Source organism: Sceloporus undulatus, chromosome 4 (assembly GCF_019175285.1).
Source record: "Sceloporus undulatus isolate JIND9_A2432 ecotype Alabama chromosome 4, SceUnd_v1.1, whole genome shotgun sequence".
Taxonomy (NCBI): domain Eukaryota; kingdom Metazoa; phylum Chordata; class Lepidosauria; order Squamata; family Phrynosomatidae; genus Sceloporus; species Sceloporus undulatus.
This window is the reverse complement of record NC_056525.1, coordinates 64,447,621-64,475,072: the sequence shown is the minus strand read 5'-3', so window position 1 is coordinate 64,475,072 and position 27,452 is coordinate 64,447,621. Positions and strand designations below refer to the sequence as shown.

Below are 27,452 nucleotides of genomic sequence, written 5' to 3'. Positions count from 1 at the left end.
AATTTGTTTGTTTGTTTACTTAGCAAGGGCTGAAGCCTTGGGAAACTTAAATTACCATACAAAAATAACAGTTGCAGCCTTCTCACAGTTTCTACTTTACTGACTCAAGTACTCTCCCTCACCTAGTCAGAATCCTTATCTGACCATACTAAGACCCTTTGACTCTCTCTCTCTCTAGTTTCCCTACTGGCTTGTCAGAATACCTCTCTGACTTCCCCTGAGGTCCAGTCAGATTCCCTATCTGACCATTACTCAACTTGAACCTTGCCTTGAATTAACTCACAGTCACTCAGTCTTGCTTTTATACCTTCTCCTTAACCTGCAGCCCCTCCCTCACAGTCTCCTTGAACTGTGCTTGGCTGTCAGGAAACCAAGTCTGGCTAGTGACTACGTCACATCCCTTGAACCAGTAACTCACTGGGAACTTACTGGGGACTTGCTTTGGACTTTTTCCACTTCTAACTCTGCAGAGACTTTTCCTTCCCCTCTCCCTCTGGTGAGATGAGAATCCTATGTGTCCACTTACGCATGCTTACACACCAAACAAAAGACATGTGAAAGACTGTGGAAAGAAAGGAGATCTTTAAAGGAAAGCTTTATTCTAAGCAAACTATCTTCATAACAAAAGGATATCTCAACATGAAGGCAATTTCCTTCGGGTGGTTACTTAAAAGTTGGAAAGTTACAACAGCCTTGGTAATATTCAGCACAGCTTAAAAAGAGACATAATTTCCCTAATGCTTCTTTCTACACATTTCCTATTCTGTTTATGATACCAATGGAGTCCTGGATGTTCATGGGGGAGGCTGGGAGTCTAGATCTGCATGATCCAGTCTGTGACCAGAACTTCCCCTGGTGTGGCAGGTATCTCAGTTCCAAGTTTCCCTATGTTCGAGACTGTGCCTCATAGCAACCTGAGATTTTACACCCCTTCCTGGGAAAGCATCTTCAACCTTCATGCTTCTGTCCAATAGGCCATTCCCATTGGACAGTTGTTTCTTGTGATCTCCTCTGTGATGCTGACAACCAATACATGTAACTTACTCAACACATTACTAACCCTTTGTTTACATGGAGGGGAGACCATACTCCTGGGTTGTGTTGCCCAGATAATGGGAAAGCTTATTATCAAATCCCAGTCTGGGAATAACTGTAGGCTGGAAGCACACGGGCTGTGATTAAATGTTGTAATTTAGGAAAGAAAAGAATTAGTGAATTCATGTGATACTGTACATTTTTGACTTAGTATTAAACTCTGGAAATTGTAGTAGGTAGTTCAGTGTCCCAGTGTGCTTAATCACTGTGCCTGGCCCTCCCAGGAAATTTCTATCTTACCAGACCAGATTGCCTTCAGGAGCATCACTTGATCTCTTCTCAAAACAGCATTCTCTGAGACACTGGTCATATCAGGCTTTCTGGTCTTGTTGTGCTTGTTGGGGCTCTCATGAGCAACTGGCCATGTCTCCCTGAGAGTATTCTTCAGGTTGACTACAAAATCAACCACACTAGTCTCTGAAGCAGGCAGAGCCCCCTATATTATCTTCGCCAAGCTGTAATGTCCCTTTCACATTATGGCCATAGACCCACTCAAAGGGTGAATGACCAAGGCTTGGGTGTGGCACAGACATAGTCTATAAGCACAAAAGGTGTTCTAGGGTCAAGTCCCAGTCATCGGCGTGCTCATTCACAAACTTATGTATCATAGGGCCCAAACAGACAGGCCAAAATAAAGCTGCTTTGGGTCATTTTGGAAGCACACTGTTTAAATGATGCATGCATCTTAAGAGTCTAGAAGCTGTACCAAAGCCACCTGGAGGCTTTGGACTGGAGCGTTGCTTTGGCGCAGCTTCTGGCCTCTTAAAATGCGTGTGTCATTTAAACAGCATACCTCTAAAGTGACCCAAAGTAGCTTTATTTTGGCCTGTCTGTTCAGGCCCATAGTTCCCAGTGTTGCATTGAATAATTCCACCAGCCCATTAGTTTTGTGATGATAGGGGACCAAAGTAAGATGATGCATTCCATGTGCTTGTTGCAGGTGTTGGATTGACCTTGGACTTGAAATTTGACCCTGCTTCCATCAGGAGTTCTAAAGGCTGTTAGGACTGTTGGACTGTTAAGGCAGAGTAATTTATTTCCCTTTCCAAAAAGAAAAAAAAGAGAACAATAAAAGCCAGGAAAGAGGAGAGAGAGAGAGAGAGATCCTGAGCTAATCCTCCGCACAGCTTCTTAACACAAGCCCCATCACCTGCTCTCAGTTGACCATGCAGCCTCAGACTGGACTCCCTTTCTATCCTTGTAGAGAGAGTGTGCTCCTTCGAAGAGTGCTTCACTCCTCTCAGAGTAACATTTTCGCATCACCACCAAGGAAAGAACCAGAAGAGATTTTTTTCCATCAGGCTTAGAATCAGTAGATCCAACCAACTCCTTAATTTTGGATTCTTAGATTCTTTTGAAGCAGCTGCTTTTTCTTGATGTTAAATCAAATGCAAGGTATGTCTAATCTGACTGAGAGAACAAATCAGCTTCTACTGTAAAAAAAGAGCAGGCTAGTAACGCAGGTGTCCAGTGTGATGCAGTGGTTTGAGTGCTGGATCACGACTAAGGGCTCATTTTCCTGTTTGCTCATGAAACCTTCTGGGTGACCTTGGGCAAGTCACATGCTTTCAGTCTCAGAGGAAGGCAGTGGCAAACCTCCTTTGAACAAATCTTGCAAGATAACCCCATGATAGATTCACCTTAGGGGTGCCCTAAGTCGGAATGACCACTTCTGACTCTACAGAGACTTTTCCTTCCCCTCTCCCTCTGGTGAGATGACATACATGACCATGCATCAGTTTTTTTCCATTGTGGGTAAAGGTGTCAAGCAAGGGTCTAAAGAGTAGAACAAAATGTAAAGAAAAGGATATGCTTAGAGAATAGTTGTTCATCTTTTGTATCATTTGTGGGTAACATATGTGAGGCAGCATGCTTAGACAGAAGTAGTTGATACCAGAATCCACTTCATTTGTGCCTAGGGTCTGCCTACAGTAGATTCTGTTCACAGACTGTTTCTCTTTATCAGATGTAACCATTACACGGAGCATATTTATGATAAAAAGATTTTAATAAACTTTTCCAGGTTATTATTGCAACCTATTCCTGTATATGTCAATATGTAGCTGAAATCATTGGCTACAAATCAAATATAGTGCGTCTAGAGATTCGCATCACTGTTATAAAGTGAAGTTCAGAACTCATTAAAAAAGGGAGAAAATACAGACTCCCTGAGGGGTTTTACACAAATCAATGGTCAGAAGTGTCTAGCAGAATAACCCATTTGTTGGTATGCATTTTAAGTACTTGCATATTATCAAACAGAAGTCTGAAGCATAGGCAAACACTTGTCAAATAAATTTCAAACTCTGTAAGTAAACACTGCCATCCAATGTTTAAAGGTGATACTACACCACCCTTTAAGAAATCAGTGATTTTTGTTAGCATTCTCAATTCAAATAACACTTACCCAAAGCAAAAAAAGTAAAGTATACATTCCCTCAATTGTTTTTCTCTCTACTCTTTCTTGCAGTTGTTCTATTAGTTCAAATTCATTTGCTCTGATTCTTATCATATAAAGTCTTTTTAAACTCCTAAAGCAGTTTTTAAAAGTGTTTCTTGTCCTTTCAGTTGTTACTCCTTTCCCCAAACGTCAAGGTCATTTGTAAGGGTACACATGTATATTTATCCATAGAGCAATGAATTTGTTGCCATCATATGGAGACTTTTTTGTAGCTCATATTCTTATAACAACAAAATCTTTTCACAATAAAAATCAGTGTCAGGAGGAAAGCTAAGCTAGGCTCTTTCTTCCTGACCTGCTGGTTTTCTGTACATCAGAACAACCTCTCCTCTTCATGATATTGTTCATTCCCATTTAAGAAGAGAGAAGATGATGTAGGTATGTTTAGTGTGCAAATTTACTGAATTATATCCGTATCATTTTGAACTCTGAATATTTAAATAAATGCTATAGATGTGAGAATGCCTGAACTGAAACTAGCCAAGGCATATGGAGAATTACATGAAAATTATCTCAAATTATATCCTTTATGAACATTTTCATCTATGTCCTAAGTCAAAAATATCTTAAAATTAAGCTTGCGCCTTTGATGTACTGTTCAGTGGAGGGGGGCTGGGGAGAGTTTCGGCTCTCAAACATGACATATTTCTGTGTTCGCTGGATGCATAGAATCTAGCTGATGCTAACCTTTTCTGTTGTGTCCTATTCAACATGAAATAGAACCGTCTGCTCTATTTAAAAAGAAATAGAGGGAAGAAGCTTTTGTGCATTAAAAGTGTGTCTTTGGTCCATTTCTAGAGGAAAAAAATTAAATTTTTAAGCCTTCAGTATTAGTGTTGCCAAGCATGTAATTGCCTAGGTTACTATATTATGTATATGAGAAATGAAATAGTGACTTATGCGCCAGTAATTCTGTGGTGTGACACTGCTGACAAAACTAGCAAAGCATCATAAATTGCACTGCCCATCCTCTATATTTATGTAGCAATTACTGTTTTATAGAGTCCTGGTTTTGGTTTATTGGGAAGATAGCGGCAAACAACATTTACTCTAAATTATACATTGGTTTTACATTTTGTGAAGGCTTGTAGTCCATTGTATAGATTGCATTTTAAACCAAATCTTAGGATTTTGGCTTTTGATTATTCAGAAGAATGAACCTATATCTTTTCTTTTTACTCTGCTCTGAAGCCCTCCTTAATTGGAAAAATTTGCACATGCTGGGTCACCCTTGCATCTTTCTGTTTCAAAGACAGTAAGAGTATCATGTATCAGAATATATGATGTTTCATTATATAATGGAAAAAGGAGGGTTTATTTTAGTCAACTGAAAGAAGATGTTTATTAACCTTAATTAGAAAACAATGACTGAGTTTGTTGAGAAGAAGGGGTATGAAATTGTTAAGGAAACAGTTAAAATGATTTTCCACATGGGAGGAAAAAAAATTAAAAAGAAAACACCGTTCCTGGGGTGGGTGGTAGGGACAAAAATTAAATAGAGGAAATATGATATGTGTGTGTGTGTGTGTGTGTGTGTGTGTGTGTGTATATATATATATACATACAGTCTGCCTTTGCCTTACGCAGGGGATCCATTCCAGACCCCACCGCATAAGGCGAATTCCGCCTATGCTCGAGCCCCATTGGAAACATTTGAATGGGATGCACCACCCCTTGCGCCCTGCGCGCACCCCGCAGCTTGAGCGTGTATGCTCAAGACCGCATAAAGCACACCCGCGTATAACGCGGGCGCACTGTGTGTGTGTGTGTATGTATGAGGGTTTAGTTAATAGCTGAGAACACTTTTGAGATAGGATGTGAGTAATTTTTTGGTTTCTAAGGTAAAATGTTACATTAATAAACTCATACAATGTATTTTTAAAAACAACAGTAAGAACATCCACTCAAGAATATTGACATAGCATCTGTGTTATTGTCGTTAATTGTGCCCAGTCGACATCAGCCTCTGATGAACCTGTGAATGAATTTATCTTCAAGACATCCTAGACTTCATGGCTCTACTCAGTTCCTACAGAGTTAGGACCATGTCCTCTTTGACTGAGTCTATGCATCTGGTGCATGACCTTCCTCTCTTTCTACTACCCTCTATCTTTCCGAGTATTAACGTCTTTTCTAATAATGTAAATGGCCATCACTTTTTCTGCATAAGGTTGAAAGTGTTGTGCATATTCTCAATAGTAGCTACACTCATGCTACTCAAAATGGTGTTTCCTAGACCTGTGCCATTCTCCAAACCATTGGCTGCCAGTCCCTGGTGAATTTTCAGAAAATAGGGAACAGTTGCAGTCAATATAAGATACCAATCTCTGGCACATTGGGTGGGGAGGGGGAGCAGTTGCCATTCCCCTATGTCGGATGTATTCATCTAGTGTGTTTTGAGGATAGTACTGTGAATAATTTTGGAAGTGAGTTCTTTTATGTGATGGTAATACAGAGTTTTGCTACCCTGTACCATACCTCCTTTTTTACCTTTTAAAAAGGACAGGGTCATCCGCCTTCTCTCCCCCCCCCCCTTCCATATAATGTGGAACAGATGAAACATGAAACAGATAGCAACAGATACTGCCTTAGACTTAGGTGTCATCCTGTGTATGGCGATTTTGTATTTTACCCTCATGGACCAATGTGAGTTGAGGGAGTACCAATATATAAGTAGTCAGATTTAAGAAGATATGTAAACCAGAAAGATAGCTTTGGATTGATGGGAAGTAATCTGATTTTTGAGAGGAGCATTTTCTTTTTGGGCTGTAGTTTCAAGGTTTAGTTGACCCTCCTGGTTTCCAACCTGACTGTCTATCCTGCTCTTCAATGTATTTTTGTAGGTTTCAGAACATATGTAGCATTATATATAGGGTTATGCTATGTGCCAAGAGTTTTAATGAAGCCAGTTTTATCATGTATGGATTCCTCTCCACCTATGACATTTACCTGAGGAAAGCTTTCTTCTCTGAGCTTGTGTAGTGTTAACATCACCAAAATACATTTTTATAGATGATGATGATTTCTTATCCATTTCTCCCTATAGAGCAAGGTGGGGAATAACAACAGATCACATAACATTACACATAACAACAGTTAAAAGAGCATATGAAACCAATACAAATTAAAATCAATCAATAATTCAAAATCCATTTTTTTTTAAAAAAAAAAAATAGAAAACATAGCATTAAACTAAAATTTCTGTATAAGCTAGATTTATATAGTGGTTATATTCTTGTCATGTTTATTTCACTATTTACTTGTGTTCAGCCACAACAAAACGTTGTTAAAATTTACAAGACACTGTGAGCCTCTTTACACTTATATAGCAGCCTGTGCACACTAGTAAACTATCATTGGTTTACTTCCTTTCGGTTCTTATGCATATCTGAGTAATATAACTTTATGATGGTGGGGGCATACTTGCAAATAATTTTAACAGGCATGGGTTTTCTTCCTTCCCAGCTTTAATGAAATGCATTGAAATGGCTCTGCACGGCATTATATTCCACATCTGCAAGGCCTGAGTTTTATGATCAGTGTACCATTTGTCTGTCAGCTAAAGTCTTGTGTCTTGTGGTGGAAATCTGTTCAGTTTCTAATTCCTGTCTGTCGTTTTTCTTAGTACCTCCTGAATCATTACACTATTAATTGAATCAGATTTCTCTTAAGTCATGCAGTTCTTAAAAATGAGACTGAAAATGAACATCGACGTAACCTTGCACAGAGTTCTGTTCGTCTTTTAGGAGATTTAGAAGATTCAGATCTGAACTTTTTAGTGTCTGCATTTTGAAAATTGGATCAGAATAAGTATTAAAAATTACAACCTTTTAAATTTTAGCCCATAATAAAAACACATAGTTCTTCTATAGTCTGTACCTGCAATTTTGTTAACTTGCTTTCTGCCTTATAGCTGTCACAAATAGTTGATACAAATAAAGGTGACGTCTTGTCCATCATTAAGCCTTATCACTGGGGGAATACATCTGAGTGTACAGTACTTTTGGTTTAGCAGGAGATAATGGCTTAAGTATCAGTGATTATGCAGTATTCAAGCAACTCTGGTTGTTGTTGAAGCAACTCAGCAGGTTATTTTCAGAGCTTCTTCAGATTTTATGGAGTAGTTCCCATATTACTGGAAGAAACATGCCCCATGGAAACAAGAGCAACTAGCATCAAGACTTCAGAGATTACTCTTTCCAGCTGCACTCCTGTAGCAAAAAGCTCTTTAAAATATGTTGGTCTTTGAACCTATGGCACTCTGAGTGTAGTAATATAGTACATTTTATGTCATATTGAAACAGAGGGGCAACTACTGTGCACTGAGAAAGCGTTGAACTAATGCTTGTTTGCCTCACACAAAGTTTACTCCTGTACTGTACTGGATCTGTCTGTAGCCAGAGCCTCTGCTAATATATAATAATCATATAATATAGTTTGTCTCCAAGTGGCATTGCTGCAGTCAAATAGCAGGAATGAAGGATGTAAAGTTGAGTTATCTCAAGAGTGGCTGTGGAATCTTGAGTGGTACTGTTACTTCAGGTCTAATTGTTCCATGCTTAGTTGTTTAGAAAGTCTGGAAGTTGCTCATGTTCTGTTTGTTTCTTACTTTTTCTATTACCTAATTATAGTAGTGGATGGCTGAACATAGCATATTCTTTTTAGGCTCCAGCAGGGGCTTCCAACATTTTTGAGTCTATTGACATCTTGACAATACAAAACCAGTACCACAAAACATGGCTGTTGGGTGCCCAGTCATTAAATGTTTGATCTCTGCATAGATTTCCACTCTACCCCACAGTTTATCATTAAATTAAACATCACATCTATACATTCAACAGTAAAAACTGAAGATCAAGGCGTGCTGTGACCCAAAAAAAAAAAAAAAAAAGGCTCCAAGATTCATACTCTTACAGATCTTCATAACATTTCTGGAAATAGACTGCAAGGGGAGGAGCATTCATTTGTAAAAATTATGAGGATCCATAAATATGCACAGTCCAAACACATTCTTTTGTGCTATAGTGATAATGCTAGAGGGTGCATTCCTTGTATGTATGTTGTTAGGTTATGCATGCTTTTTGTAGGCCAAGCATGAATTGGGATTGACCCTCAATAGCATGCCTAGATGGTGTTTTGGTATGGGAGCCACTTTGTCCTTGTTAGCTAGCAGCCATTTAAAATTCCTATACAGAAGTGCTGCTGCCTGGTTTGGTGATGGACAGGTTGGATATGAAGAGCCTTGTGGGGCCCCTGGCTGTAGTAGTGGGACCCAGCCTCCAGGACTGTGGCCCCATTGACATTGAAGATACAGCAGTACTGTTCTGCTTGGGGTATTGCCCTCATTAACCTTCACTAAGGGGTGAAACAAATGAGTGGGGAAAAGTAGCTTGAACTTACTTTTTCCCAAAGTGGTTGAACCCCACTGCTGGCTGCCCTCAAGGCAGCCTGAACACACGTGGCACAGCGTGAAGCCATGGCACTGGGTAATATTTGGTTTTGGTCACCTCCCCACCATGCAGGCATACCATCGCACAAACACACTTCCGGCACCTGCCTGCTGCCTAGATGCCATCCAATTCGATGGCCACCCCCTTTGAATGGCCACACCGTGGCATCTGTGATCCTCCACTGGGCAACAAAATATCAGTGTGCCCAGAAAAACATGGGCAAAGCACAATCATGCTCTCCCACGTGCCCCCTTACCCCACCCCATCTTGGACTGTCTGGTTTGTGTATGTTGTAATTACATCCATTGAAGGTGTCACACTTTCACTTTTTTGCATTCCTGCTCTGATTGCTTGGGTATGCTGGTTCTGTCATTTTTTAATGCATACCTGCAGTGGTGCATTTAAGTGCACCTTTAGGATTGAGGTTAGGATGGATTGCTGCTTCAGAACTACTTTTGTGTCAGGGTGTTTCTTTGCAGTTGCAAAGGTGCACTTTTTCCATCTTAGTCGGAATATCACAGGTTCTTTTTGCTCCAGTTTTTAGCCCTGGAGTGTGATTTCAATGCGGTTTTTGCCCAGTTTGGAGGCATGTGTAATCTAAATGTTCAGCCTCCAAAGCGGTTTGAAACCACTTTATTTGGCCCATGTATTTCATCCCCTTACAGTCTTAAAAATGCATGGCATTTTAAGTTATAGGTTTGATCACCATTTTAGTATCTCTGTCCAGCTTGTAATTAGATAAATGCTTGTTCATTCACCTTACTTACACATTTGGATCAGCTGAAACTGTCAGGCATTGTTCCCTCTGTCTCCTGAGTTCAAAGGCAAGGGTCACATGTCTTATACAGCCAAAATGGCAGCATATGTAAACAAGAGGAAAGTGTCAGCAGGGTTGATAGGAGCCCCATGGGTTACAGAAGTATACTGGAAGGCCCCACTTATCTGACAGGTCAGGAACTGAAGGACTGTCAAAAAGTGGAATCGGTTGAATCGTCTTTTTTTAGCTTGCAAATGCAAGACTGAACACTAGATGTCACCAAGTCAGATGAGAGAGAGAGAAATACCAGTGTGCTGAGTAGACTGAGAAGGAGGAGAAAGTAGCAGCAATGGTCAAAAGAGCAGCCATGAGATCTAAATTATAGCCAATTCAACCAACAGACTGCTCTTTCGACCACTGTTGCTCCCCTCCCAATCTACTTGGTGTGCTGTCTCCCCCTCGCCCTCAGTCGTTAGCTCCATCTAGTATTCAATTTTACATTTGCAAGTTTTAAAAAAAAGATTGGGTTTACCTTTTTGATTGATTCCACTTTTTGACAGTTCCTTGGTCCATACTCTGTCAGATAAATGGGGCTTCCTCAGGAAAGATTCATGCTGCAATGCTTTGTACCCTTCTCTATTTGTTTATCTTTAATGTTCAAAATGAGATAAAGGAGAGATGCAGTAGTATCAAAGGCTTCAAAAATAACTTCATTTGTTGAAGAAAGATTTTAAAATCAGTGAGACCGAGAAGGAAGAAGCCTGTAGGTGTTTCCAAAAGAACAAGAAGTTAACATAGCAATAGCCTATGTGTGGATTCATACTACAGTCATTTCTAGCTTTAAACAAAAAGCTCTGTCTCCCTTCCAAACCTGCTTAGTCATGGAATATAACCCACAGATCCAAGCTGTTTTTCAGCACTGTATTCATGCTGTTTGTTCAGGAACAAAAATGATAGCACATAGATGTTGTTTTTAGTCTAATCAGGCTGGTTTACATGAATCTGCCTTGAAGTTTAGAGGCAATTTAACAGCTGCAAAAAAGGAATTAGATTTTTTTTGTCACTAATCATGTGAAAAATGAACGTATGACAGATATTGCAATCATTCTGTGATGTTTGCTTGGATGAATGTCCCATACAATTCAATTGCACTTGTTTCAGAATAAATCTTCATAAAACTGATTGTGTGCCTACATTCACCTTGATATTTGGAGAACTGAAATAAGAAAAGTAGAAGATGGTCAATATGAGCTTGTGGTAATATATGTGCTTTTTCACTAAAAGAGTAGCTCTCCCCTGCAAAGGAGGGGTGAAATATTGGAAACACAAAGCTTGGGAAAGTTATATTTTTGGACTATAGCTTCCAAAATCCTCTAGCCAGCATGGCTGTTGAGCATGTGGGTTACTGGTTTGGGGGAGTTGTGGGACAAAACAAGCAACTTATCCAGTTTTTGCTGTGTTCTATACAGGGTTTAATGTAGAGATTATAAACTTGATGAATGCTTCACACTGCATTCCTGCAATCATGAACTAGAAATTTTGCTCTTACAAAAGGTAGAATTCCACTAGATTTTATAAACAGCACCAATTCCTAAATCATAGGTTGTCTGTGTCTTAAACATGGCAGCTCACCTCCCAGCATTTTTGCTGTTTTCTGACTCACGGATGGCTATTGGACAGGTTGATTTCTGCAGGCATAAACACTGTCTTTTTATACTACCTTGGGTTTGTAATGTTAGCAGAATTAGGATTCTGTTCTGGTGTGTTGGGAGGGATTTTTCTTCTTTGTGAGCAAGTGATGTGGCAGCAGACCTTATGTTGCTCCTTTTCTTTGCTGTTCATTAACTCTTTTTTAGATAAATCAAAGAAAAACTTTTCCTTTCTTACTGGCTTTCCCATGTCTTTAGATAGCTACTCTACACCCAATATGTAAGTCTGAATAGTTGTTGGCCCCTACTATACTTTTTCTTGCATGAGTAACTGCATGTATTCAGTGAACTTAAGGGCTCTACAGACCACCTCAACAGAATGGCATCTCGGCGCCCCTTTCAGCGCCATATTGAGGCTGCGGCAACTGCATGCCATGGCCCCAATCTGGCATTTGCCAGCTCTAAAAAAATGGCAAAATGCAGCTCCTTTTAGAGCTGGCAAAAAGCTGCCCTTCCTGCCACGATGGCACCTTTCAGAACTCCTTTCGGCATGTGGTGCATGAACACCACACCAAGGAAGTGCTGTGATGCCGTCTGCTGTGCAGTTGGGCGGGTGGTGTGACATTGGCATGGGGGCAGTGTCAGCAGAGGGGACGTCCAAACGGCATGCCCCCATGCTACCTCCACGCCAGTGTTTCAAGCCGGTCTGTACAACCACTTAGAGAAATTAATTTTTTAGATTACAAACCCTCATATCCCCCAGCTAGCATGGCCAACAGCAGTGCTGACTGGGCATGTCTGGGAGTTATAGTTCAAAAATCAACTTTGCCAAGCTCTTGCATCTTTCAAAGGTATGGAACTTTTATGTTTGGTTCAGCTTAATATTCTAAAATGTCACAAATTGCTTATGGCATAAAGGTAAACTGAGTGAAAAGAATAGCTTGAGAAGCTTCATATATTCAAAAAAGAGACAATTTACAGCTTTGCTAGTGATCAGGGGCCAGAGTTTCAGGTCATACATACTTCTCAGTGCTTCTACAAAGTTTAGAAAAGCAATTCAGGGGTTAGCATGAGAGCTGCTTAAAGCAAAAGGTGGACAAAAATAGCATGCATGCATCAGGGAGCAGCTTTTCCTTAAGTAGTTTTTATGCCAAATGCCCAATTGCTGTTTAAACGTGGAAGTCAAAGACAGGGGGGATACTATACCCATTAAAGATTTGAAACCTAAGCTCATACACATTTGCACAGCATTTCTATACATTCATTTTATCTCTGTATGGAAATTTGGAAATACTATTTATTTAAGTTTTACAGAAGACAGTTAGTTTCTCATCTAAATCATGTCAATTGAAATAAATTCTTCAGTTATTTTCCATTTCTGGGTAGTGGCCCAGATTGTCTCAAGTGAGTAAGTAGTTCCTTTTTGTTTATAATAAATTTACTAGAGTGTGGAATAAACAATAAAGAGAAAAGAGTGTCTAGTAGTTTGTTTTTCATGAGCCTCCTTTCTCTCCTCTCCCATGCCTAGAAATACTCCCTCTTTCTCCTGAACATTTCCAGGGGGTTTCTGTGTTAGTATAATGCAGCAAAAACTACTACAAATTTCATAGCACATTAAAGATTAACAGAGCTATTGTGACTTATATAATGTTAGTCTTTACCAACCCTTTGTTTTTATGCCCAAAAGTTGCACACCAAAATAGTTTTTTTAAAGAAAGGTTACTATCCAGAAGTAAGTCAAGAATAAAACAGGAAATCATTCCCAATTAATTTCCTAAAATTAAAGCATTTCCACTTCAATTAAGTACTACTTTCATCAATCATCATTATCTCCATGAATTAAATTCAAAATAAAATACAATGGTGCATAACTTGACTGGACAACATAAAAGAGACAAAGAGAGCCTGAAAAGAAAAGGCAAAAGTGATAGCAGGGCAGAGGTGGAAGGATTCACTGATCTGTAGATTTTGGTGCTGTTTCTCTTTGTAGTAGGGATTTATGATGTTCCCCACTATCTATACATAGACATATACAAAGAAAGCATAAGACAAGCAAGAAGCCCTGGTTTAAGCATCACCTTTCTATGTAGGACAGGATATACAAAGATTTTCTTTCACACACACACACATATTTACACACAATCAGGATCAAACACATACTAGTAGTACCTGGAGAAGGATCTGCTGCCATTATTACATAAACTTTTAGTAGAGCAATAAACACAATTTTCTTCTTAATCCTCCATTCATCTCCATCTCTTGGCTTGCATCTCCATCCCTTGGCCTTCTTTCAACCCCTAATCTTTCTCTCCTAGTGGAAAATCCCCCCTACTCCATACATTAAGTTTAGGACAAACTCTTCCATTGACACTAATGGACGATATTTTCCTAATTTATGTTGGGGGTAGGGGTTGATTTTATTGTCCCACAATGCAGAGAGAGGAAAGACTTAACCATTCCTTCCAAATGGCTGCAAATGTCCTCTTGTATGCCAGTTAAGCTTAGGGAAAATATCCAGTTGGCACCAGTAGCAGAACTTTATTCTGTGTTTGCCATGTGGAGAGGTGGGGCAATTTCAGAATGTGAAAAGGGAAAGATTAACTCTCCCTTCGCTCCCACAGTCCCTGTTGAAGATCATCTCCTGAATGGCAGTCCAACCAAAGGGGGGGGGATTAGTTGGCATCTTGGGGATATTTTAAGCAATAATTATAGGGCTAAGGACTCATGGACTTAGACCTAGCAATAGAAAACTGTTTCAGTGCTGTTTTATGAGAACTCAGATAAATTGGAGGTTCGCATATATTTCTGTCAACTATTTCTGTTTGACATGGATAGTGAAGGCAGTTGCAGCACTGATGCTGATGACCGGTGTACTGTATGCTACTATTTTAATTATTACATGACTAAGTAACTTGCCATAAAAAAGGGCTGTTGTGCTTTTCCTTCACTGAAGCTCACTGAATCCATTTTTAGCTTTTAAACACTCTTGAAATAAATTGGCAGAGACTGGGAAAAGCAAGGTGGGCTGCCTTGAAGCATCCCTGGGGGCATTTACCTTTTTATAGAAGAATTTTTGTGTAAGTGTTTTATGCATGATGTGCGATTGAAGAGGCAAAAGCTATTAACAGATATGGCAGCTCCGTTTATTTTCAAGCAAAGATTATGTCAAGCTGCTTTTGTTGGTGCATGCTAAATGAAGCTTTTTTGGCAAGTGTCCATATTTCCACTAAGGGAGGAGCACAGCTGTTCTAGATGGATGGACTTTGTTTGGCTTAAACGCTGCAGAGCCTGTGTGTTGGGTATGCATAATAGGATTTGTCGGGGAAGTGGTAGAAGAGTAGAGCTATTTACTGTTACCAAAATGGGCTTTTTACTTGGACACTTCTACTTAAAAAGGAAAAATCTACCACAAATAATTTTGGATAGCAAAGCCATAAGCTCCTGCAGACTTAAATATCTGTGGAGCTTTCCAAACTGCAGCTGTTTCTCAAAGGGTAGCATTGAGGTACCTACTGGAAATAATGGATGTTGTAAACACATTAATCCATTAGGCATAGGGAATTGTTGCCATATTTACCATGAACAATAGATACTAGGACAAATAATGGTTGCCTCACATGACTACAAGCGTGTGGGTTTCACAGCACTCTTCAGTTAAGTACTCCGTGTATCCCATGTTCTTTCCTGTATGTAAGAAATGTAAGGACATTTTCTTTTTAAACTAGAATCTAAAAGAGCTCACTTGAGCTCGGTCTAAAGATGCATCTTACAAATAAGATATTACAATGGTCCCTTGGTATCTGCTGCAGTTTGGTCCAGGACCACACCTGGATACCAAAATCCAAGGATGCTCAAGTCCCATTATATGCAGTGGCATAGTAAAATGGTGTCCCTTACCTTTTTGCAAATCTTTGCCTCTCTTAGGAAACAGTCTGACTACTCAGATTGTTTAGTTGTACAATTGTTTGTGCTTTCTTGGTGTTTGTGTTTTTCTTTTGCTAGTTATGGGTGAAGGTTGAATTGATCCATGTGTGTATAGTGTACACATGGCAAAATTCATGTACTAAGTAAACCAGTTCGTAGCTCAAATGATAATTGGACCAAAAAAAAAAAAGCTTACTTGAGCACATGGTGAGAAGAACCAATTTAACACAAATCTGATAAAGTTGTCAGGGATAAACATATGCAGGTTCAGGCTTCAGTTTTTAAATAAGCTTCTGCACCTTTCATTCCGGTAGCATAAGACTGCAGATCTATAAAGAAGAAAAACCTTTTTTCACTGCTACTGAGCTTCATCAGACCTTTGATAACTTAAATGTGATGAATATGTCAAACCTCTGTCTGAACATATAAATGTAAACTTCGTCTGAACAGTTCAAGTATTGGTAAATATAGCATTGTTACTATTTTTTTTCTTTGTAGGAATTAGGCATATGATAGAAATTTGTTTATTTTTTTAGCAATGTTTTGTTTCAGTTTGTGCTCTAAGCCTCCTTGGGTCGCATATTGGGGGGATGGCAGGATATAAATTAAATAAATAAACTGAATCCACACCTTATACCATCCCTGCAGTAGAAGGCATACAACTGTCACCCCTACATAAACACTGTTGCTAAGTTTCTGGTTACACAAGCCAAACCATGAGCCTCTTCCTTGGTTTCTTTACCTGCCTGGTAATTGATTGGGAAATGGGCAGAATTCTAGCTCTGTAGGTTAAGGATATGATGATTATGATATATGTAAAGCTACCTGTAGTTCTACTTTTTAGTAGGCTGGGTCCTTTTAAAATCTAGAGTGCCATGTCTGAAAAACATGCATTGCATCTGTTGTTTCCTTTCTTTGAATTGTAGATGCTAGGGAGACTGTAGATGCCCCTGCAGTTTAATTCAGCTTGGACTGAGTGGTGTTCCTCTTTTTGGCTATGGGAAGCATTACATAGAATGATTTCCCTTTTTGCTCCCATTTTACAGCTTATATTAATGATTTTATGGGTTTCCAGTAGAATCAACTTGGTATTGAGAAATATGCTTTGGCAGGAGTAGTACATTTTTGTTGACAAAATAGGGAGGGTTGTATGTTTTATTTAAGGGTATGAAAGGATTCTTCTGTTCATGCAGAGAAACCTTACAGAAGGTTTCTTCCGCTCTGTGTTTCTTTTACAGTGTGAACAAACATCACTTCCTTGCTAGTTGTCATCTTGACAAGGTGATTTTATAGACTGATTTCTTATATTAATCAATAATACATCCTTTTCATATAGTAAAAATCTAGACTTTAATACATACTTTTCAATAGTTGTATGGTTTAGAATCACTGTGATCAGGCTCTTCTCATTTATGAATACAGTCTTACTATTATTTCTTATATTTTTCAGATTGAGAAAATCATGAGCTCCATTGGTGAAGGCATTGACTTCTCTCAGGAGCAGCAAAGGATGTCAGGTACCATACTGAACTACTGAGGGGTGTGAGTGAGTTCTTGCTTGTGCAACTGTCTTAACCTGCATTTGCAGTCAGGCCAATGAAAGATCAGTACAAACTGATCCATATTGGGACTTGACATTGGGGCCTTGGGTTTCTCAAACCATGGTTTAAGTCTTTTCTGCCTCTAGAGATGTGTTAATTCTAGAAATCCAGACATGAAACAGCAATTGGCTATTCTTCAATTCCTGATTGGCATACACATTGTACTTAATTTAATGGATTTCTTTTGGACAAAGCAGCTACTCGACTTGCTTTTGGCTGCTGCTCAACCATATATAATTTTGCATTACTTTACATTATTAGTTTACTTACTCATGTTAGGCCCAGTACAGAAATTGCTAAGCCCTGTTCTGAGGGCTCACAATCTAAAATTGGAGCTAGATGAACACAGGACAAGAGGAAACGATAGAACTTAGAAAGATACAGAGAGTGTTGAATAGGAGGGATTTTGACTTGCTTATAGATTTGCTTGCTACCATTTTCCCATTAAAATAGACTTGTGCTATTGATCCTCGTATATATCTGTGTTGCACTTACTATTGGAAGAGATACCTTTTAATAATTTTTTTTTCCAATTTCCTATCTAGAATTTGTTTAATAATAATGAAACTCTTGTTTCTCATAAACAAGAGAAACATTATTTCATACTGGACTGCTCCAAGGCATCCATATTATGATGCAGTGGAAAGAGTATGGCAGGTGAAGGTAATTTCAGCAATAGTTTTGCATGTAGAGTATCTAGAAGGAATGATTCAAAAATTCTCACTAGTTCAGCTTTGGGTAAACCTTGATGACCTATTTTGAACTACTACCAGTTGAGTCTCCCTTATCTGGAATTCTGAAATCCTCCAGATAACCAAATGGATGGCAGAGATAATGACACCTTTGCTTTCTGGTGGTTCAGTGAACACAAACTTTATTTCATTCTCAAGATTATTAAAAAATATATATTGTTATACACACACACACACACACACTCTATGTATATGAAGCATGAATTTATTTTGTGTTTAGACTTTGGTCCCATCTCCAAGATATTTCATTGTAAATGTATATGCAAATACAGCTATTACAAAATCTCAAACACTTCTGGTTCCCAGCATTTCAGATAAGGGATACTCAACCTTTACCACTTTAAAATGCTGTCCAAAACAGAAATGTTGTGGTAGTTCAGCACAAAACCAAACCTAAAATATCTGTAGTTGTAATTTCAGAAAATGACCAGAAATATTTCAGGCTTTTACATATTTCTTTCAAAAGAACTATTATAGAAAAATACACATTTTTGTATACTTGCTTTCATTTCTTTCATTCCTTCCTTTTCATTCATTCGAGACATGAGAAAAGAATGTGGCTTGAATATGGCTACAGTCTATACACTGCCATCTATTTCTGTGATAAGTTCATAAGTGATATCTTTCTGTTCCAAGTAACTATAAGGGAGGAGGGAAATATCCGGTACCCCAAACCAGACATAGTCATCAAGTTCAAAAAGGTTCTGATCTAAGCAGTTTGTTTGTTGGTTATAAAGCAGGGAAAATGTGTCTAGAATAGTTGGAATATACCTAGGCATCATTTGCTCTCTCTCTCTCTCTCTCTCTCTCTCTCTCTCTCTCACACACACACACACACACACACCTTGAAGATTAAAAAAAAAGTAAGGTTACTTTATTTCAGTGTTGAAATGAAGAAAGCAGAGTATTGATATTTATTAATCTTTCTCATCTGGCAAAATAGTCATTTCAAACTTTTGCTACAATTTAATTGATGCAGAAAAATATACTTTCTGACAAATCAGTTAAACTAAATTAAATCAGAGATGCACTTGCCTGCCAAGTATAGTTTGCTTTCTGTCAGTTTCTGCTGCACTCCATTAATATGCTTTTACTTGTTTATTTAAAAATCTGGATTTATCACCAGCCTTTCTTCCCTTCTGTATTTAGATTTTTCTTCAGTAAGAAGATTATTAGGCCCTCATAACCTTAGTAGTTTTTTGTATGAAATAGCTTGATTTGAGTGCTTGTTTGCACAGTTAGATAGTGTAGGAAATTTGCAGGAGCTACAAGGCTGGATCTAAAAAGTCATTGGCCTGTTACAGACTGCCAAAATAAAGCTGCTTCGGGTCTCTTTGGAGGTATGCTATTTAAATGATGCATGGGTCCTAAGAAGCCAGAGGTCACGCCAAAGCCACACTCCATTCCTAAGCACTGGAGTGCAGCTTTGGTGCATCTTCCGGATTCTTAGGATGCATGCATCATTTAAACAGCATACCTCCAAAGAGACCTGAAGCAGCTTTATTTTGGTAGTCTGTAACAGGCCATTGTATTTAAAAAGAGCCACTCTTGGGCTGAATGCTGTTCAACATCATGGGACATCTTCTACCTCTTATTCAGATGAGCCATATGTTATTGCTAGTAAGCGTGGTCTCACTTCCTTGCATACATTGGATATGTGTGCATCCTCATGCTCAGCATTTATCTCTGTTCAGGGACAAGATCACTAAGGCAATGAGAGCTGTGATTTCACAGTATACATTTATTTGCCTTGAATTTCTGATAGTTCTGTTGTTCAGAAGTATCAAATGATTCATCAAATTGTTGTATGTAACTTTTGAGGAATAGTTTTTCGAAGATCTTTGAATAAACAAGGAAGAATTGCATTACTATATGGAGTTTTTGGTACTGAAGACTTTATATCCATCACTTGAGTTCTTTGGTAGTTTCAGAAAATAAGTTTATTTCTGTCTTCTCTTTCCTTTTTATGGCCTTTCAAAATAGCCTTCCCTATCTAGGAGCTGTCTAGGCCCATATACATTGACCAGAAAACACTAAACTGTCACACATGTTGAAGTTAAACTATGTTTCTTAACATGTTTATTAATTTGTTCTAGTTTATATTTCTGTAGTTTTCTTTTGAGCCCTGTTTACAACATATTAATTTGGCGGTCATACTCATATTTGCTTAGTTCACTGAGGATAGGATCCTACATGCTATTTTATATTAGCTGTTAATATTTCTAAAGAGGACAGAAACTTAAGAATGGGAATCCCTTTTCATGTTGTTCAGCTGACAGTCCTATTCTCCAAGGGAAAGTAAATAAAAATGCATTGATGCTCAAACGTACGTGATCCCTTTAGATTAGCATGAACTAAAATTAGCAGCTATGAACTGTGACATGAAATAAATTTTATCCATGGGCAGTTTCCAGATGGAAACTAAAAATATTCTTCCGTTGACTGCAGGCTAAGTAATCCTGTTTTAAGAATAGGAAAGGAAATTAATTTCTGGTTAGAGAATTTGATGGGACTAGCCCAGTTTTTGGCTTGCTTATTAATAATTCCAACCTATTTTGGTCATTTTTCTCATTTCATTGATGACATGTTGTAGGATGTGTTTTTCATTCTGCAAATAAAATAGCAGCACATATAACATAGTTTCATTGGCTCACATTCAAAGGTTAATCATCTGGTAACTTTAAAGGTGCACTCACATTCAAGGAGTATTTACGATGGTTTTGTAGATGGTTTAGTAGATTACTTTGGTTATTCTTGAGTATCTGTAAGACAATTAAAACTATACTGCTCTTTTGCAGTATCTGCAGGTCTAATTCTATGGAAACCAATGTCTACACTGGGGGTAAGGAATTTTTAAACACTGCTGGACTCTGGAACTCCACAGTTAAGAAGTACCTTTTTTAGGCCCAGACATGCCACAATTGTATGCAGTCTTTTGACTTCTCCAGAAATTTTGAGCAGATTGGGTGGTATAAATATATGTATAGACCAGTGATTCTGAAAGTGGATGATATGCCTCCCTTGGGGGTGGTGGAAAGATCCAAGGGAGCATTGAGGGGGAAGGGGGCAGCAGGGGTGCAGTGAGAGTAAAAAGAGGGCCTTCAGTCAAAGTATTGGTGTGCAAGAAAGACAAGAAGAACTAGTGGCCTTTAGGGCCATAATGAGGATGAGGGTTATATGAAACTTCTTTTCAGGGTCGCTTAAAACCACCGCACAGCCTTGCTGATCGCTTTGTGTGGTAGTGTCTCCTGCTCTTCACCTCCCCATGTGAGCTCACTCCCTTAGCTGTGTCTTTCACTAGTAGTACCAGTTGGGAAATGTTTGAGATGCTTGGTGCAGGGCATTGCTTCTGGGGCTCAGAGCAGCACCATTCTGGGACTGACTGACTGGAGCAAGAAGCCCATGGTGGCAGGGAAGAAGTGGTGGCAACAAGGAGCTTTGGGACCCTGCTTAAGCTTTGTGATCTTTGCTGGGACTTGACTGGGCAGGTGAAGTTGTGCTGCTGCTCCTGCTTTCTTTCACCAGACAGGCCAAGAGAAGAGATAACAGAGGAAACAATTTTGGTGGGTGGGAGGAGGGAATGAACACTTGAAGCTATGTGAGGAAGGCACATCTCTGGGTAAGCGGGGGAGTATCTGGGGTCAGTTTTTGGAAGGAGTCCTTTGCCTTGGAGAGGCTCCTATAATTAAAATTTCTCCCTGCACACATCCATGCACCTCTAGTGCACAGTATGTGGCCTCTGTAAATCCCCTACATAAACACTGACTGTGCCTCCACCATAACAAAGCTGGATTGAGAATCTTTCCTTGCGAAGGAGAAGCATCACCTTGGGAGCAGCAACAAAGCAGCTGGCTGAGCAGTGACCTCTTGCCTGCCCTAGCCTTTGCCGCAAGTTCAGCATTGTTGCTGCCAGCTACTCAGTTGCTTCTCCCATACTGACTGGGTGGCAAAGGGAGCAGCGACCAAGATTGGTTGTTTTGAAGTTACAGTAGAACAGTAGACCTAATATCAAGAAACGCACATTGTGGGGAGATGCTAGGGTTGTCACCCAAGAACAAAAAGGGCAATAGCCCCCCAAAAATTTGGGGACCACATAGTAGAGAGGAAACAAAGTCCAAAAATTAGACCACATATGACCATAAGGAATGCAGTCAAATCCATTCTCAAGTTAGAATCTGTATACAGAGTGAACCACTGGTAAATGTGCAGGTGTCACATTTTGCCTGACATTGCCAAGAAGTAATGAGCCATATCCATTTATTGTATCTTAAATGTATGAACTACCATATGGATGGTGAGTTTGTCGAATGATCCTGCACTGCAGATTACTTTTGATCTCTTTCAACTTCACTGTCTTTGTCACTTACACAGCCAGCTTTCTTAGCCCTTTTTGTTTTGTTGTCAGTTCCCCCTTGCAAGATGCCCTGATTGATTGACATAATTAGAAACGTAGTGCTGAGGGAAGCAAGTAACTGATTAGTTCTCATTCTCCAACTATGGCTACTGTGAAGCTACATAAGATCAATAAAAAGGACTTTCTTATACTTGCAATTGATTGCTGACAAGCAGATGGCCTCACTGCATAAAACAGAATAAAATGTTTATTTTCTTCTGGTCTTTGCCCACCCCACCCCTAGAGCTCCTATTCCAGATGGAAGTCCATCCGCCCCTTTCCATTCTATTCATGGCTTTGAGGCTTTACAGAATTCACTGGATGTTTTATGTAGATGAGTTTTTGTTTTCTTTAAGAAGATAAACCACTGTGATATTGTAGTATGCACAGGATCTTTTGTCACAGCTCTGTTTTTCTGGTCAGTAGACCACTGGACTGTAGTACGGCCAAAGGTTTGACACTCCTGTGAAAAAGCAGATGTATAAATGTTGTATAAATAATGTAAGAATTACTTAATTATCAGGTAGTTAGGTTGCCTTAAAATGAAGAGACAGCTGCCTTACTAGAAAAGTGCCAGTGCTAACTGTAAATATTGTAATATATGAAGGCAAGATCCTACATGTGCACATAGCTCTGCACACACTGTTCTGCATCCTCCATCCTGGAGGTGCCCCTTCTGCTGTCACTTATTGGTGGGGAATCAAGGGAGAGGGAGGCAGTTTAGACCATAGAGAAGGAGAGCGAGTAAGAGAAATGAGGATATGCTCTCAAATCAAGTGCACCCCCTTCTTTTCCTTCCCTCAGGAGCTTAGAGAAGCTAGATTTTCATGATCTGACTCACCTCCCACACTCCTTTCCCTTTCTGTCTGGTAAGAAAGGGCAGCAGTAGCCCTTCCCAAGGTTCAACAACTGCTGGCCATAGGAAGTTTTTGGAGGGAATGCAAGGACAAGAGACTAGCCTCCCACATGCCATCCAAAGAGACGTACATAAGTCACTAACAGGGTGCCAGCCATTGGATGTTAACTCTTCTCTCTTGTCTTTCTTCATTTTCCCAAAGCATAGCCCTTTATGAGAAGAGGAAGAATTAAATCTAAGTTGCTTAGAATCTGAAGCCTTTTGCAGAGATTGTAGATCTTTCCTTTGATTTATATAGATAGTATCCTGTTGCTGCTGCATTCAAAGGCTTTAGAGAATTAATATTCTGTCCCAACAGAAATATGGGGCCATTACCACTTTCACTAGTATCACTGAAGAAGAAATCTGTTAAAAAGTAATACATCCTCCACAACAGCCTCTTCAAAGGCCACAGCTTGCTAACAAAAGGCTTTGGCTAGTTGCTTTTAAGTGCAAATAAATCAATAAAATGATATGTGTCTTTTAAACGACTTCAGCACAGCCTTTGTGTTTTTTCTTCTTCATGCCTGTTCACACCTACTATTTGAAATATTAAAATGTTGAGGTTTAGATTAAAAGGGGTACATGATGCAAAAGATCCTTTCTGGCCAATGGTGATTCACCTGTCATGAAGCAGTTGTGTGATATATGTGATAGTTTTACTATGATTTCACTTGTCAGTTTGCTATCCCCAGCCACAGAAGGATGAGTGCTGAAACATCAGTAAACTAGTGTTGTTGCATTAGAGAGAATTAATGTGGGACATTACAGCTTAATTCAGCTTTCAGTAAAACACTAAAGCTTTAAAAAATATTTGATTCTGCTGCACAAAGGATTGTAGCAATCTGTGTTCATTTTATCATTTGTCACCTCTAATGCTGACTGTATTTACTGTTGTGAGTTAATATTCACCTGCCTTTTTGTGGACTGGAAAACTGTAGCATTGTTCTTGGTACAAATGGAACTACAGAAATTCGTTTCCATGTTTCATAATCCAGCCTTCTCTTGTTTGATGTGGCTGATCTGCTTTCAGTTTAGTGCTTCTCTTTTGCTTGAGCTGTATGGTTTATCCTGTGAGTAAAAAGTAACTATCAGAGTACTTGCTCTTCATTATAGCTTGTCATACATGCCAGAGAGGAATGAATTATCTGCAATAGCTGTAGTTATCTAATGGTGTACAGCCCCAAAGGCACAGAGTTGCTTATGATAGTACGGATATAGTAATATCCTATGCTTGTCAAGGTCATTTGGTATGTGACTAGTCAGTTGCAATCCTATCACAATAAACTGTTACTAAAACTGAGATAAGGCTTGGACTGATTCAGTTGGCTTCATGCGACTAGAGTAAGTTATCCCTAGCCATATCTTCTGTGTACCAGCATTGTCCTCTGAAAACTGTTAATTATGGATGTTAACAGTATAGCAAAAATAAAACAATTTTGTTATGGCATTACATTGTATGTATCATGACAGCAGTAGTGATACATATTGGAGAAAGCTGGGGTGCAAGAGATCATGCACTCGATTAACATTTTGCTGGATACAAGTGTCCTGTCCTGTGAACCATAGTGGATCAATAGATTATAATTTCATTCAGAAACTGGTCATGGTTTACCTCTGTAGATTATTAAACACTACTACTACTAAAGGGTTTTGGAAGCAATAGGGTTTGTATTCCCCTGCCCTCTCTTCTAACATCCAAACAAAATATGTGCATGGATCTTGTACATTGCAGCTCTCAAATAATCTTGGGAGGTTTCAATAACTTGGTCTTTTAATTACCTACAGTGATAAATCTTGTTTTCCCAAAGGTTGCCTTTAGTGTCATTATAGCTCTATTTTACTAGACTTATAGGAAGCAACTTTAAAAAATCCCAAGAAATATTGCCTGCAAGTATATAGGCACAGTGAAAACCAGCATGATATGTTTCTTCCTAGTTAGCCTGTCTACCTTCAGCCACACTTGCCTTTCAGCATCAAACAATCTCCTCAGTGCACATCTTGGGGGAAAATCAGTACACTGCAAAAACAAACTGTGGGGTGAATGGTCAAGTAAATTACAATTTTAACTGGAATATTATAAAGCTGTGGTTGTATTTGTCTTCCCCTTGCCAGCTTTTATTCTGAAATTTGATCACTGCTTCTACTGGGAGGGGTGTGAGCATGAGGAGAGGGGAGGGAACAGCCAGTGAGTGAGCAAGAGCTTGCTGCCTTTAGACAAAGCAGTCTGCTGCATCTTTCTGAAAGGGACGCATGCCTGCTTGAGAAAAGACAACAGTGTGTTTGCCTGCTTACGGAGTAGGAAGAAAATTGTCCTGGATAAGGAAAGACTTTCTGGCCAAGCAAGAGCTGCCTTCTTGAATTCTGGGGATAGATGCTGTCCTTTTGGCCAGGCTTTGTCAGAGAAGGGAGGAGGAAACCTTTTGTGAGTGCTGCATCCCTAGTGCTGCAGTATGCATTAAGAAGGCTCGCCAGCTCCTGAGCATTCATTAACACTGACTTGCTTAACAGAGGATCTTTTCTGCAAGATAGTGCAGCTGGATTTCTAACCTCCAAATTGTTCAGATAACAGCTAGTACTGCATTGTGCAGGCATTACAGGAAAAAAGTGGCAGGGGCTAGTTTAGAATGTACAGAACTTCAGATACCCACAGGGTTCAAAGGCTGCAACCCTGCTGTCTTCATCAATATTTTGCAAATGCCCTTCAAAGACGAACATGCTAGAAAGGCTGAGAAAATACTGCGTGACTTGCATAGCAATTCCTCTGAGGACAGCAAGGACGTGGGGATCTGAACTTTCCTTGCTACTGCGAGTATCTCCAGTTCTGCACAAGGAAAGTAACAAGTTCCTAGACTCTCCTTTTAGGTTGTAAAGAAAAGAAGAGTTGTTCCGTATAGCTTCTGCGGGGGCCTTGAAGAATATATTTCTGATAAACCAGCTGAAAAGAGGTGCCAGGATATATCTAACCCTACCTGCAGCAGAGAAAGGGGGAGGGGGTGTGTTCGTCTTGTTTTGCTTCTCCCCCTTAAATCAAGGAGCTAAAATGCTTTGTTTTGAGAGCTGCTGATAATCAGAGTGAGAAATGTAAAGGCATTGCTTACCTTTAGTGGAAGAAAATGAAGGACTGGCAAAAACAAGTCAACAAAGAACTGGCAGAAGCAGCTTTGTTGGGTGGAAAATGAGCTGACTACTGACCTTTTTGCTTTCACTGGATGTTCCAGTGTAGTTATTTATTTCAGTCTAGATGTTGATGCTGGTTCCCATCTTAGTTCAGTCAATACAAGCTGTCAGGATGTCATCCGTCTGGATAGGTGGTGAAATTACAGTGGCAGGACTTTTGAGCCCAGGCTTGTTGTCACTCATGCCTCTGTTCCTTGTAATAAAATAACAAAGAAAAGCCCTTACCATGGTTTGCCTGTTTCGGGACTGTTGGGGGAAAAAAAGTATAAATCTTTATTCTTCTACTGCAGTTTGTGTGTCTTTTTTTTATTTGTCTTGCATGTCTTCCTTTGGACAGCTGTTCACTAATCTGGCTGCTGCTGCTTTTCTGAACACCCATCGTGTCTGTTTGTCTCTCTCAGCTGCATGAAGATGTATTTTCTCTCTAACTGCTTTGCACCTCCAGTGCTAACAGCCTTCCTTACTGGCCTGTTGTACAAGGTAATGCATCAGAAGTTGCATGGATGCAAGCATCTGCTGGGCTGTGTGTATTTGTGAGCTGGCCCTCTCTTGTCTCTCATGCCTGTAGCCCTGGCTTGGAATGATGCCGTGGAAAGTTTGCACTCCCCTGTGATGAAACAAGGAGCTGACAGATTCTTGTGAGGTTTGGGCTCTTATGCCTGGCGTGGAACACACTTGAGCCAGGAGATCAGTGCATGTCATATCTTGGTCCCAGGAATGGTTCTAAACAGCTTGGATTCAGAGTTTGCTTGAGTATACCTGAGAGACTGATTAACACTCTAGTTTGAACAGGACAGAAGCTATATTGTTCATGGTTTATGTACAGAAGAGCAGCTGCCAGTCAGTACTCTGGCCCTGCTTTGGCTTCTTTATGGTAATGACTATGATGTGGCAATGCCACCTGTCTTCCTCAGAGTGCCGCTGCTACCGTCTTAATGGGTTTTCCTTATTCAAGCGTCTGCCGATTCCTCTCTCGTCAGGTTCGCGGATGCTGGAGCAGAGTGTTGGGGAGTGGCTGGAATCCATCGGTTTACAGCAGTATGAGAGCAAACTGCTTCTCAATGGCTTTGATGATGTCCGCTTCCTGGTAAGTAACTGTGTGGAAATCTGTTAAAGATTTATTTATGACTTTTAACTTTTTGAAGTTCTGTTTTTTTTTTGGGGGGGGAGTGAAGAAGTTAACAAATTCAGACTCATAAAATAAAGTGCAGCACAAATTGTCCTGGGGATAGGTTTCTATAGTGTCTCATTCTCAGATAAAATTGTTAGTACAGTACTGTCAGATCCAATTAAAC

At 39.6% G+C, this 27,452-nt stretch overlaps 1 protein-coding gene across 8 annotated transcripts in view; it reads left to right on the top strand.

Moving 5' to 3' along the window:
* Window positions 1-27,452, top strand: part of ANKS1A (ankyrin repeat and sterile alpha motif domain containing 1A) — a 193,172-nt gene that overhangs the window by 91,896 nt on the left and 73,824 nt on the right. For all 8 annotated transcript variants that reach the window (XR_006103693.1, XM_042465251.1, XM_042465253.1 and 5 more), the window contains 2 exons: window positions 16,787-16,853; window positions 27,138-27,244. Coding sequence is in view for 7 of the 8 variants with exons in the window: in XM_042465251.1 (XP_042321185.1) it covers window positions 16,787-16,853; window positions 27,138-27,244 (174 nt within the window). In the remaining variant the exon portion in view is untranslated. The remainder of the gene's footprint in view (window positions 1-16,786; window positions 16,854-27,137; window positions 27,245-27,452) is intronic.